At 48.2% G+C, this 13,572-nt stretch overlaps 4 protein-coding genes across 4 annotated transcripts; 3 read left to right on the plus strand and 1 right to left on the minus strand.

Moving 5' to 3' along the window:
- The first annotated feature begins 703 nt into the window (after positions 1 to 703).
- Positions 704 to 3,413, plus strand: DFJ58DRAFT_767154 (rab-GTPase-TBC domain-containing protein). The gene is made up of 4 exons (XM_041388845.1): positions 704 to 1,909; positions 1,963 to 2,448; positions 2,500 to 2,924; positions 2,976 to 3,413. Exons 1-4 carry the CDS (start codon positions 894 to 896, stop codon positions 3,176 to 3,178), a joined length of 2,130 nt encoding a protein of 709 aa, XP_041248259.1. The 5' UTR covers positions 704 to 893; the 3' UTR covers positions 3,179 to 3,413.
- Positions 3,414 to 4,718: 1,305 nt separating this feature from the next.
- On the plus strand, positions 4,719 to 7,954 carry DFJ58DRAFT_858719 (adaptin N terminal region-domain-containing protein; the record flags this gene model as incomplete). Its single annotated transcript, XM_041393979.1, has 12 exons — positions 4,719 to 4,874; positions 4,925 to 5,086; positions 5,144 to 5,378; positions 5,434 to 5,573; positions 5,620 to 5,793; positions 5,823 to 5,838; positions 5,889 to 6,034; positions 6,084 to 6,553; positions 6,606 to 6,846; positions 6,909 to 7,364; positions 7,418 to 7,550; positions 7,596 to 7,954. 12 exons carry the CDS (start codon positions 4,719 to 4,721, stop codon positions 7,952 to 7,954), a joined length of 2,688 nt encoding a protein of 895 aa, XP_041248260.1.
- A 1,958-nt stretch (positions 7,955 to 9,912) lies between these two features.
- Positions 9,913 to 12,141, plus strand: DFJ58DRAFT_858724 (major facilitator superfamily domain-containing protein; the record flags this gene model as incomplete). The annotated part of the gene is made up of 10 exons (XM_041393980.1): positions 9,913 to 10,393; positions 10,446 to 10,465; positions 10,513 to 10,620; positions 10,670 to 10,755; positions 10,804 to 10,816; positions 10,872 to 11,093; positions 11,144 to 11,521; positions 11,568 to 11,684; positions 11,738 to 11,878; positions 11,943 to 12,141. Exons 1-10 carry the CDS (start codon positions 10,232 to 10,234, stop codon positions 12,139 to 12,141), a joined length of 1,446 nt encoding a protein of 481 aa, XP_041248261.1. The 5' UTR covers positions 9,913 to 10,231.
- Positions 12,142 to 12,350: 209 nt separating this feature from the next.
- Positions 12,351 to 12,786, minus strand: DFJ58DRAFT_767172 (uncharacterized protein). Its single transcript, XM_041388846.1, has 2 exons — positions 12,443 to 12,786; positions 12,351 to 12,389 (listed from the first exon to the last, which is right to left on the minus strand). Exon 1 carries the CDS (start codon positions 12,778 to 12,780, stop codon positions 12,565 to 12,567), a length of 216 nt encoding a protein of 71 aa, XP_041248262.1. The 5' UTR covers positions 12,781 to 12,786; the 3' UTR covers positions 12,351 to 12,389; positions 12,443 to 12,564.
- Positions 12,787 to 13,572: the final 786 nt, after the last annotated feature.

Consider the following 13,572-nt stretch of genomic DNA (forward strand, 5'->3'; position numbering starts at 1 on the left):
CCTCGTCGACTATTGCTCTAAGGGACCTAGATATTCAGTTTAATAGTTTGTTGTCCTACTTTTTGTCTTACCAGCAGTAAGGTATCGTCCGGAGTATCGCTTCTGCTTTGCCATACATTGCCGCTTTCCACGTCGTCTTTGACGATCTCAGTAATCGCCAGTGGCTAGCTAGCCCTTTGTCAGTGGCGCTGGGGCTTTAATTGCCTGGAATGGACGGTCTATGGACTAATCTCATCGCTACATATAGTGTTGATAGCGGCTGGCACTGAGTGGCCACTTCGGCAGAAGAGGACGTGTACGATGTTGTGCGTCACATGTGGGCACTTCGGGAGATTTAAGATCAGTGCCGGTCCGAATTGATATTTGGAGAGGATCAACTGACATTGACACCGTATTACAACACTATTGGCCACGCGCTCGAGGATGCATCGATGAGTTATGGGTGGGTCCCAAGGTCTGTCAATTTGAGACCGCTTGAATGGCCGTAGACTGTCATTGCCCACGAACACTACTAGGCCGCCAGTACTTCTCACTCTGTGAATGCAAGTGTAGTATATCATGAAACCGGGCTTTGTCCATATCCATTGTTGGTCAAGCTCTTGTATGAAATTGTCTGAGATTGCTATGTGCAGGCAACGTAGAGAATGAGTGAATTGCCATGCCAGCTGGCAGCCAGCGCTGCGGTGTGGCTGTTGCAGACTGACCGTTACTAGTGACCTTAATAATTTGCCTGAATCGGCGTTCATTGAAATCTCTCATCCAAATCTCTCATCCAAAGTTCTCAAAGGGCGTATTAACACTTTTCCCAAGCTTCTTCCTCCGACGTTCCTTCAATTCAATTCCCTTTTCTTCTTCTTCTTCAAGTTCTTTTTCTTGCCTAACTTCTCTATTTTATGGAGACCCCGTCGTCGTCGACCACTCTTGCGCTACCAAAACAATCACCAAGTCGTTATCCGAGGTCATCACCATCATCGACAGCGTCCTCCGTCCCAGAGCTTTATTCATCATCATCGACAAACAGAGAACGCAGTTCAACAGAATCTGCCATATTTACCATATATTCTATGTACGGTGACGACGAAGAGCAAACCAGCTGGACTGCCTCTTCAACCTTCGAGGATCCTTCCAAAGAACTTGACTTGTCCTTGGGGGACAGCTTCCGTTACAGTAACTTTTTTAATCAGAGGACTTCCTATGTTTCCAATACAGACACCAGTTTTATCGACCTGTCCTCAGACATGAAGCCCTTTGGTACATTGTCGAATCCTCATGATCAGACACGGCTATCGGCGACCTCGAATGGCTCTGCTAACTCGTCCTATCCACTCCCACTTTCAAATCATGCCAATTCTCATGGAAGAGACACTCTGGAGCTTCCTACACGTTCCAAGCGCGTTCCTCCCATCCCAACTCGTTCCCAAAGTGCTCTCACTTCATGTAGTTCTTCAATTGATCTAGACGCCGTTTCGCTTCGTGTATCACATCTTACGCCTCCCCATAATCGCCCACCATCACTGCCGAGAAGTAGAGAACGCCATGTCCCTGAACCTACTTTGGTTCTCACCCCCCCACAGCCAACGTCTTCTTTAATCCCACCATCCTCTCAAACGCCATCCTCTTCTCCCACCACTAAACAGCCATCGAAATTAAGCAGTCCTTCTAGCAAAACGTCGCTGGCGCCCTCAGAAGGTGAAGACCTGGATGCGTTCCACGTGCGGAGTACGTATGCACACCTCGACGCGATTGGTGTCAGAGGCGATGGCTACGAGGAGGGCGTGGAACGTACACGCGCACGAATTCGTGCCAGTAGAGGAAGCGAACTACGCGCGGAGGCTGCCTTGGCTGGTCCCTCAGAGAAATCACGAGACCTTGAAGCTGAAGAGCTCAACGTGCTGTCAAGCTTAGATCGGTGAGATTGGATTAGGGGAGCACATCCTCTTAAATCTCATGTTTTGCAACTAGCTATGGATTCTTCATCGTACCATCTCACGATCGACTGGTTCTACTCCCATCTGGTCCTCTGCTTAAACGATTAACTTCAGTCAGGGCTGGTTCGAAATCAGCCCCGAGCCATGCTGTGTCCGTCAGCTCATTACCCGCAGCTTCATCTCCGCTCAAGGAACAGATGCGGGTTGCCAAGTGGGACAGGATGCTGGAAGTTCTTAGTCGAGATGACGGCGGAAATGTAGAATCGTGGGGTGTCAAGGCATCGAAAGCGCACAAGCTTCGCCAGAGGGTATACAAGGGGATCCCTGACAGGTGGAGAAGGGCAGCTTGGGAGGTTCTCATGAATCGGTTTTCGAAATCCGGACGTAAGGCGATTGAGGAGCTCGGAAACCATTATTTGCAGGGCTTGGAGAAGCCCTCAAGCTACGACATTCAGATTGACTTGGATGTGCCAAGAACCATCAGCGGCCATGTCATGTTTCACACGCGGTACGGACTTGGGTACGTATTAATACTTACTTTGATCTTGCCATGGTTGATCCCTCACTTCAGTCAACGTTCCCTGTTCCACGTCCTACACTCCTTCTCGTTACAATGCCATCAATGTGGCTACGTGCAGGGCATGGGTCCCATAGCCGCGACTCTCCTATGCTACTTCGAGCCTGAAAAAGTTTATGCCGCCCTTTCCCGCTTACATGATACCTACAACATGCACACCATCTTTTCCCCGGGTTTTCCAGGATTGTTGCAGGCCATTTACGTTCAAGAACGAATCATGGAATCGAAGATGCCAGACGTATACGCTGCGTTCAAGAAACACATGATTTCTACGACTTCATACGCGACAAAGTGGTACATTACGCTTTTTGCCAATTCGGTCCCTTTTCAGACGCAGCTCCGGTTATGGGATGCGTATCTCTTAGAGGGGGAAGACCTTTTCATTGCGGTGGCAATCTCCATCGTATGGGTCTATCGAGGCATGTCGCTCTCTATTCATCCAGTGGTCCTTATTTTAATTCAATCAATAGATCACATTACATCCAGTTCCGCCAACTTCGAAACCATACTCTCCCTTCTATCCTCTTTCTTCGTACCCGAAGACGACGACTCGCTTCTATCCTGGATAGAACGCATGCTCGGCGATAAAAAGCTGCGTTCGCAGATGGCGCGATGGCGTCAAAATTGGAACGAGCTCGTCGCTTCAGGTAAGGATGGCGAAGCCCTTCTATAGCATTACCTCTCCTCTTGGGTTAATTTGCCCATCCCCCTCCTTGCTACTGCTTTCGTCCTTAATCCTCTTCGTCTTGATATCAGACTTGCATCGTTATTGGAACTCTTGGTATATATTGCGACTGCATCACCGTCGTTGTACTCACTCTCACTGCCACTGTTCGCATCATTAATGGAACCAGTTAAATGCAATCTTTATGAATCTTAATGCGGCTGTAGTACCATATGAACGCTCCTACTAGAGTTATCCATTAACCTTACTCGCCCACCAGTGCCACTGGACCGGCCCCTAGATACCGTAGCGATCACCATGCTCACAACCTCTGCAAATCATTTGATGCCTTCAACGCACTAGTGTAAGTGTTCTCCATCCAGTCGAAAAGTACATCTAATGCCCGAACGAAACCCAAATGACTCACAATTTCCTCTCAGCCTTCAGCGCCTTCCGGTTATGGGACGTATTGCCCAACCTGTGTAGGAAAGACCGAAGGACCGTCTGGTTACATGACAAGCGCCAATCGTTCGTGGAGCTGATCGTAGTCCACTGCCAGTGGGTTTAACATCCCCATTAGCCCAGAGCTGTTCAAAGGTGACGGTAAAAATGCAGTACTGACAGCTAGTTTCTTGATGAATGAGCTGAAAGTGACAACACCTGTTACTACACATCTTAAGCTGGCAGAACTTGCTGTCCTACTGTTCCGTTCTTGAACTTCATATTGACTCGGACATGGCGTTCGCCTCGTAGATCGTTGGAGAGCTCGAAGGGCGACGGACAGATTCATGGTCAACTAACGGAGCCACGAATCAAAGGGGTAAATTTCACGCATGAGATGAACATAAGGATTGTATTATTCAACTTGACTTTCAAATTGTTGGCAGGTTTTGTCATGTTTCCTGGATACCAGAAGACAGTGGCAAGCAGCATACGGACATATGGCGGACTGCGCACTTGGATCCATCGAAGTTTTCAGGGAATAAAACAATGCCTTAAATTACTCTGGCCAGTCCTGTTCTAGACAGGAATCAATGAAAATGCTATGTTGCGGCCAGTTGGCGTAATGATGAAGGGCTGTTAAAGGTGATGATTATAATTAGTGTAATATCCTATAACGCAGGTTAAATGGTGTTATCAGGATACACCAGCGTACACGTCAGACGGAGTACATTCCTGTGGGATGCTGATGGTACGATACAAGGAGGATGTCATAAATTGCCACAAACAACGCGTTCTACGTAATGATCACGAGACCAAAATAAATCCGCAATGAGTTATTATGTAAGTTAGACTGCTGTATCCCTGGAGCAGCCTGCAACGCCGCGAATAAGGTGAGTATACACCATAAGTGACAATTTCAAGGAAGAAGGATTGCGAGACGGGCGAACCCTCCTGTGAGATATTTGTATCATCACCTAGGAGTCAGGGTGGACTTACTGACGATTATCATGTGATTTGTCGTCGGTTTAGCTCGTCTACGCACCTGTCAAGCTCAACAACACATCTACCACACACTTTCCGGGGCTGATAACCGTCGATTCTTACCATGTGGGAGCGCACGCTCCAGGATCTCATTCGTGGCTTGCGGGCCAACAAGAACGATGAAAGCAAATTCATTGGACAGGCCATGGACGAGATCAGGCGTGAAATCAAGAGCAAGGATATGGCGCTCAAGGCTGGTGCTGTTATGAAACTTACATATGTGCGCTGCTCTTACTATCGACTAGCTTCGAGCCTGACATCCTTTTGTAGCTGGACATGCTAGGATATGATATGAGCTGGGCTTCCTTTCACATCGTAGAAGTCATGTCGTCCCCCAAGATTCATATCAAGAGTGTGGGATATCTTGGTGCCGTCCAGTCGTTCAATGAGGACACGGACGTGTTGATGTTGACTACCAATTTGCTCAAGAAGGTGGGAGGCAGATGGTCCAGCCCTTTACTGTAAAGCACGCCATTGAATTACATTTAGGATCTAAGTTCAACGCCTGCAGATGTCGCAGTCACTCTAAACGGTGTTTCTTCTATTATGACTGCAGACCTTGCACGCGACCTCAGTCCTGAATTGGTCGGTATGCTCAACCACTCCCGACCCCACATACGCAAGAGAGCAGTTGCTGCTATGTACAGGGTGTTCCAGAAGTACCCTGATGCTCTCCATCATGGTATCGGCCGATTGCAGGAAAAGCTAGAAGATTCGGATCCAGGTCAGCCCACGCTAGACGATATCAAGCTGTCTGTTTAACCAAGGCACACTCCCAGGTGTGGTCTGCGCGACTGTAAATGTCTTGTGTGAGCTCGCCCGGAGAAACCCACAAGACTACCTTCCGCTCGCCCCGCAGCTCTTCCATCTCCTAACCACATCGTCTAACAACTGGATGCTCATCAAAATCGTCAAGTTGGTATGGACCCTCGCTTGCTTTTTACGGGCCCGCTTACTCTTATTAGTTTGGTTCTCTCTCTCCTCATGAACCACGGCTAGTGAAAGAAACTGCCAACCACCGATCACTGACCTCATATCCACGACAGTCCGCGATATCCCTTCTATACGAGTGTGTACACACATGTATCATCGGTAATATGCTACAAGGCAATACTGGCGACTCGCTTGCGCGGACGTGTGTGTCGAAAACTCGCAGCATTTATCGAAGGATCCGGATCAGAATCGTCTGTGATTTACTTTGTCCTTCGCATGGGTGCGACTAACTGAGCTACAGTGAAGTACATTGCCTTACTTGCAATGGTGAAGATTGTACCTACACATCCCCATTTGGTCGCAGAGCACCAGGATACAATCCTTTCCAGTGTCGACGATGAAGATATCAGCATCCGTATGCGTGCGCTAGATCTGCTCTCAGCACTCGTAAGTTATCGTGAGACTTCCTTCTTCCTGTATAATACCAATTCTACAGGTCAATCGAGACAATCTACAATCAATTGTGCAGCAGGTGTTGTCACATCTTGTCAAGCCCGAGTCCTCCGCCTATTCCCAGTCTGCAGTGCAATCCCTATCTCAACACATCATCCCGTCTACTCCTGCAAAATCCCCAGGTGCACCATCTCAGTCCACCGCCTACCGCCTTGTCCTGTCACAGAGGATCATGACAATGTGTTCTCAAAACACCTATGACAATGTCATCGATTTTGAATGGTACCTCTCGGTCCTCGTTGACCTCGCATACGTATCGAACGTCGACATTGGCACGCAAATTCGTGACCAACTAGTAGACGTTGTCGGACGCGTGAGAGCGGCTAGGAGCTATGCAGTTAAGTTGATGGTGAAGGTATTGTCTGATGATACGTTCTTGCTACACGCAGGTGAGCAGGGTAGCTGTTCCGAGGTGCTGTGGGCGGCGGCTTGGATATGCGGAGAGTACTGCGGGTGCGTTTTAATAATACACTCTCTTCCTATATGTTGATCGATCATACCACAGCGAGCTTTCTGCGCCAGACGAACTTATTCCCTACTTACTCCAGCCAGAGATTGCGTCTTTGAGGCCTGATATAACTGCTGTGTGCATACAATCGGCTACAAAGCTCTTCGGATACTGGGCTTCAGAAGCGGCAAAGCAGTGGACAGAGAGCTTCCTCGAAGACCTCAAGAAAGCCGTTGATATCATGATTGAACAGATGGAACAATTTGCATCGAGCACCCAGATCGAAGTCCAAGAACGTGTGAGTGATGAGGATCACAATGATCAGGGATTCGCAAATTAATCAATTCAATGTTATTGTAGGCTGCGAACGTCCTTCAACTGCTCATCTTCATCAAGCGCGATGTAGCGATGTACAAACCAAAGCAGGAAAATGGGTTCTCGGACCCGAGTACAGCCGCCTTCGACCCCGTATTAGAACCGACTTTTCCAAAGAGTCTCTACCTTATTCAACCACTCTTCTCATCGCACGAACTTAATCCTGTTGCATCCATCGCGCAAGCGAGTGTGGCCGTTCCTGAAGGGCTTGACCTGGACGCATGGATTGTGCCGTCAATGCAAGATCGTGTTGCGGAAGAGGGTGACGACGGTGAGGTGACTGAGCGGAAGATCAAGAGGAACAAGAAAGGGAAGGAGAAGGAGTCTGCAAGCAGGACAAAGGTTAAGAGCGGGAAGAAGAAGCAGAAGGAGGGGCATTACCAGGAGGAGCTTGCACCGCAAGAAGAAGAGACAGCCGAAGAAAAGGCTGAACGAGAGAGGGTATGCATTGACCACAATCTCTGCATCATTTCGACTTGACTAATATTCCACAGCTTAAGGCCGAGCGGCTGGAACGAATGCGGGACGATCCATACTATATCGTGGACGACCGACCTCAGAAGCCACCTGCAGAGGATGTCGATTCAATCCCCGTTGTCCGACTAGACGGTCCCTTACCACTACCAGGTATATTTCTCTCCACGCACATGAACATGACTGACGCCCTTGCAGAGGAACCCCGCCTTCCTGGGCTGAGAAGCAGCGCGTCCATACGATCCACTCCTCCATCGTTTGTCGTGGAAAGAGGGGGCGAGATGCCTGCGGGCATTGTCATCACGCCGCAACCGTCAACTCCCGTGCCATCCTCACGGCGCCAAACTCCAAACCTATTTGACGTCACCGCGACGCCTCCACCTCCCCTTCCTTCTTTCCAATCATACGAAGTTCCTGATGACGAACTACGCACGAGCACTCCAGAGCCCATCAAAGTCACACGTGCAAAGAAGAAGGGAACAAGTACAGCGAAGAAGAAACGAACAGTGAAACCAGAGATGAAGGCAGGGGATGAAAGTACAGTAGTCATACATTGATGTAATATCGTAGCTGGCCCCGGGCGCTCATCCCCAGCGCGTTTTGTGTTGATACTTAGGGAAATTACTACAGCAGCATTCGTTCCCTCAAACCCACTTCGCTCACTTGAAATAATTCAATCGATACAGTCAGTGCGATAAAGTCCCTTTAGCGGAGACCAACGACGCGGCAGTATGGAAGCCGTGTTGTTTCCTGTGGAGTCCATGAGGGACCTCCTCGGGCGTTGATTGTACTAGAGGCCACAAACATACCAGACGTGATGACGACTGGAATGGAGATGACGAGGAACACGGGCACCGATAACCTCGATGGGAAGTAGGACTGGCCCCAGTTGCAGAGATAATATTGAGAACACTGGACAGAACGCGGCAAATTTTCGACTTGACCACCCACGAGACAGATTGCCAGTCGGGATAAAGTTCAGAGCGTGAGACTCGTCTTCGAGGAGAGTCTACAGCATAATCACAATCAATGAGCTGAAAAGTGAAGGTGATGATCCTACTCAGAAATGACGAAGAGCTAGTTTAGTCTCATTTGAAAACTCGCTAGACTCAACCAGCTTCAAGTTCGCGTTGGGTTGGGTTCTTGAACAGTTACTTGTGTAGGACAAGTAATATATGCGTTTGTAAAGCTCAAGAGATGTGAGGTGCCGGTGAACCTTGAACAGTACTGGACAAACCGTTTGAACAAGAGCATATCGGGATTCGGATGCTAAGGGCCTTAGGATTTTGCCGCATCGTACCGCACCGTGCCGCACCCTACCCAACAACTGCCTTATATGTGTATATCGTCCATACGTAGTACGTACCGTCCACACGTGCGTAACATGACGCAACCAAGCAGCAGCCAAGGATTTGACTAGTCTGGTGGCAGTACACGTTTCGCCGGCTCTTTTTCCCATTCTTCACGGTTGCTAAATATTTAGTCTGCATCCTTCTTATCATTTCCGGACATCTTTTTTGAAAATACCTGAGCCCCATCATGACGAACTTCGCATTTGCAGAGTCCAGACTTGGTCCAGACACTGTCAATATCATGCAGACTAGGCCAGCTATGCTCTCTCGTCAGGGTTTCCATAATACAAAAATAAACTGTCGCTTCGTCCCGATCGTGATGGGCGGCAACTTACTTTTTTCTTCTCGACATCGAACATTGCGATCATCTGGTAAGACGGCTGCTGCCGCACATGGTCACCCGGAATAGGAACGTCTGTCCCAACGTTCTCCTGGAGTACTGCCCTAATTATTCTAAAAATCACTCGAGCCGTGGTTTTAGGTACTTGTCATATCCGACAGTCGCGCCTCAGATGCTCATTTCATTTTCAACAGACTTGCCATGACTTATACCGTCTAACAGTCAATCCCGTATCAGTCGTGCGTAGCAAAGCGAAATTCAGGATTCTTAAAATGGAAATGATAAGCTCCAGCTTCAAGTAAGGGACGTGAGCGAGGCTAATAATTAAATAATGTTGTCGGCAGAAGTATCATTGACAACGTAGGGGTGGAATTATACCTCTCCTTCTGAAGAGTCAATACATCATGTCTATCTCATCCGCTTTGAATCCCCGTTGGAGCAGGGCCAGCGGCCTAAGCCCAGAGCAAGGCAGACAAGCTGTGATGATGATGGATGCTAGCTACGCACATGGTGAAACCTAGTCTACGTGCTGACCAAGCTGTGGAAAGGGCCCTTGGTGTGTAGCTCCTGCCCTTGGGACCCCTGGTTCATCGTCATCATGATCCACTTCATTCACGCTTCGGTACATCGATGGTTGCACATGTACTTCCAGCGGTTCGGACGAGTCTCGACTAAGAATCTACAACCACTTGCAGGTCGTTATTAGTTAAAAGGATCCAGGCCGTCACGAGAAGTGTCAGTCTCATCAACTATTTCCAGGGGTGTACTGATATGCCTATAGGTTACATATTCCGGACTGTACATCCGCTGGCCCGGCACGGGGCTTCTGACGGATGATGACTATGTTCTTGCCACGGAGTTCTGTGCACCATCTGTTTCATCCTTCAGCATAACCATTTAGCCAAACCAATTACCAGAGCCGCTGATCCGACACATCGCCAGGATTGGGTGAACTACAGGTGGAGCAGCCTGATTTGCTGTTTGATCAATCGATGGTGCAGTCAATATTAAATTGGAACGTTGGCAGACGACCTATGGCTTCCAGCTGTAATCAACTTCGCACCATTCTTCCCACCTACTTATCGCCAGGAGATATGCAAGCCTACATGTCGCGTTTTCCCCCCTTCCCCTTAACTTGAAGGATGTCCACTCTCAACGATCCAACAGAGGTTGACGCCATCGATACAATTAACGACTTGTCAAAAGGTGTCCCCTCTCATGCCCGTGATAACCTTGAGAGGAGATTACTGAGGAAGCTTGATTTGCGCATGTCCATACTACTGATTTTACAAACCCTGAATCTGGTGGGTCCGAGGTTTTTGCGAACTCTATTCTGATGCTTACTGTGTACCCTAGATTGACAGATCCAATATTAGGTGTGTTACATACTGTTGTACTTGTATTAATCTTATGGCATCTACAGCAACGCTCGGTTACAAGGTTTTGAGAAAGACCTGCACCTGCATGGGCAACAATACGCCACGACTTTGTCCATCCTATATGTTGGATACATTGTCATGCAAGTCCCAGGGTGAGTTTCGTCCTTCATCGAGAGACAGCCGAACATAACTTTTCTTCAGGAACATGTTCCTGCACTGGCTGGAGAAGCCTTCTATCATCATTCCGTCCTGTATGATAGCATGGGGTACAATATCAGTGTTAACAGGTTTGTCGACACTGATTGTTCATGAAGATGACTGCTAATAGTGCTCAGGGATCACAACGAAGTACACATCCTTGTTTTGCATGGTTCAGATCGAGTCTCTGATTGTTTGACCCAAGTTATACTGGGATTGTTGTCGCCCGCTTCTTTCTTGGCTTTGCTGAAGCACCCTTCTTCCCCGGTATGATATTTCTTGTATCTAAATGGTACAAGCGGGACGAGCTCGCCTTGAGAATAGCTCTCGTTTCTTGTGGAAATTTTCTCAGCTCTGCATTCGGATCTCTGCTTGCATCTGCTATACTTCACGGCATGCAGGACAAACTTGGTCAAGCTGCATGGAGGCAGGTGACAATCGTCTCTCTATTAATGCTTAGAGCTGAATAATCTGTAGATGGTTATTTTTTATTGAAGGCGGCATGACTATCGTGGTCGCGATTTGCGCGATATTCATACTCCCTGATTTCCCGCACAACACCAGGTGGATCACTCCGGAGGAAAGAGCACTTGCTATCTCTCGCCTTGCGAATGATGGCTATGGTAAGGCTGACGAGCTTGGGAAGCAGACGACCATGCAAGGACTGCAGGATGCTGTGTCTGACTGGAAGGTGTGGTGGTTTGCAGTTGCGGCCATGTTCCAGATAGTGGGGCAGTCTTTCTTCGCTTACTTCCCAACGCTGTGCGCGACACTGGGATACGACACGACTATAACATTGTTGCTTTGTGCTCCTCCGTGGGTGTTTGCAGGTATAGTCGCATTTATTCTTACATGGTTAGTGAGTCATTTCTATCGGAAAATTGCATCTCACGGAGATCAGGCATTCTGACAAGAAGCAGAGGCGTTACAAATACTTTGTTATTCCCAATGCATTCGGCGCCCTTGCATTCATCGTGTCGATCTTTACGATGAACAAGGCTGCGCGCTATATTTCACTGTGAGTAGTATCGCCACTTGTGGGGCACCACTCTTGTACTCAGAATCATACAGGTTCCTGGTGGCTCAAACCGTTACTGGATACCTGGTGGTCTTAGGGTGGATCAACAACACTTTCGCCAGAGAACCCGCGAAGCGCGCCGTTGCTATTGCTTTGGTGAACGCAATGGGGCAGATAGGCAATGTTATTGGATCGTCAGTGACCTTGTCAACGATCTCTTGCTCTCGCTAACTATTCACGACTGCACTTTCCACATAGATACGCATGGCCGACGAACTGGGGCCCTACATATCGTTATTCCTATGCCATCTGCATTGCTGCACTTGGGGTTTCGACAGGCATGCTTGGTGGTATGTATTTATATTTGAAGCATTTGAATGAGCAGATTGAGAGGAAGGAGCGGGATGTGAAGGATATCACCGAGATTCGGGAGATTAGTTTCAAATATCTGGTGTAGTTGAAGATTGAAATATTGATTGCTTCTGACAGTTGTCTGGGGCTCTGAGTCGACAGTAACATCGCTGTTCGACGGCGTTGTTGATGAGTCACTAACGTTATAATCACAGTACAACTTGTGCCCCATCAGCACTGCATGCGTCCTGCATCAAAAAGTGCAGTCATGCTCGCGTCAGGGAGACGATGCGCTGGCGGTGTCGATAAGGACAACTGATACAACAATATATTCGTCTGCCCAGACCTGTTTATCTTTCAAATCTACGTCAGTACACCCAATTTCAATAAATTAAATATCTAAGCACCATGACGAAACTTGGAATAAACGCAAATGAGTTCATATCGAGAATCTCCCATTTCACACATTACTGCTAGTCGGCACATAGTCGCGCTCCTGGAAAGCAATTGAAGCCATAGTGTACAGACGTCATCTGAAGGGTCTGCATATATTCTTGAGCGATTCCGTGCCTTTTAGTCTGAGAGAGGGACGACCGCGCATGCTCTCGAGTGCTAGTGCAAGTGGATTGTGGAAGAGGTCTTTGTTAGCCAGAAGGTTTGCTGAGAAATTGAGTCCATCTAAGAGGATATAAGACTCTGGCAGGGAGAGTGAATATGAGAGACAAGAGCTCGACGCTTCTGACATTCAAGATGTTGTTCGACCGCGTTGTTGATGATTGTTTACGCGTTCAAGTCCTTTCTTATTCATCATGACGGGCCTTAGGATTTTGCCGCATCGTGCCGCACCGTGCCGCATCCGTGCTAATGATCCGAGAATCGAGATCAACAAACTCAAGTCACTCTCTTCCTCTTCCACCAAATTCTGCTACATCCACGTCGACGCCCGTCTAAAATCCATTCAAATGCGTGTCTAAACCTCTGACATCATACTATCCAAAACCATTGCCAAGTTAATGGGAGTATTGTCAAGAGAAACCTCATCAAAAACGACGCAGGGGATTTCTGATAAACACCGCGCACCGCAAGCTGTAAGGTGCACTGACAGGAGAGTAGGGAGGTCATATGACAACCAAATGATAACCGAGCTTCACCCATGGTTGAAACATCGGTATGGAAAGCCTTTGAACCGTGAATGATGAAATATTACCTGGTCGACGTTTGGCCGCACTTCAAAAATCTATACCAATGCGCTCGGTGTACATTGCAGATATCGAAAATGCCTCCGTGTTCTCAGGTACCACTTTCTGCTCACCAATGACGCAGATTTTATATCCAGTTATTTCCTGCACATGCTGTCGCTCCATCCGATCCAGACTTCTGGACTCGAGCTGTGCCCGGACATATGGGTGTCGCTTCTGTACGGTGTACTGTGTTCGCGGGCTGCAGTGGTGCAAAACAATGCCCGATACGAATGTTAAACGATGAAGGAGTTCTTCACTGGCTCCCTGGAGTCGATGATAACGGCAAGTGATTTTTC

The sequence above is a fragment of the Suillus subalutaceus genome (assembly GCF_016647625.1).
Source record: "Suillus subalutaceus strain FC151 chromosome Unknown DFJ58scaffold_14, whole genome shotgun sequence".
NCBI lineage: Eukaryota > Fungi > Basidiomycota > Agaricomycetes > Boletales > Suillaceae > Suillus > Suillus subalutaceus.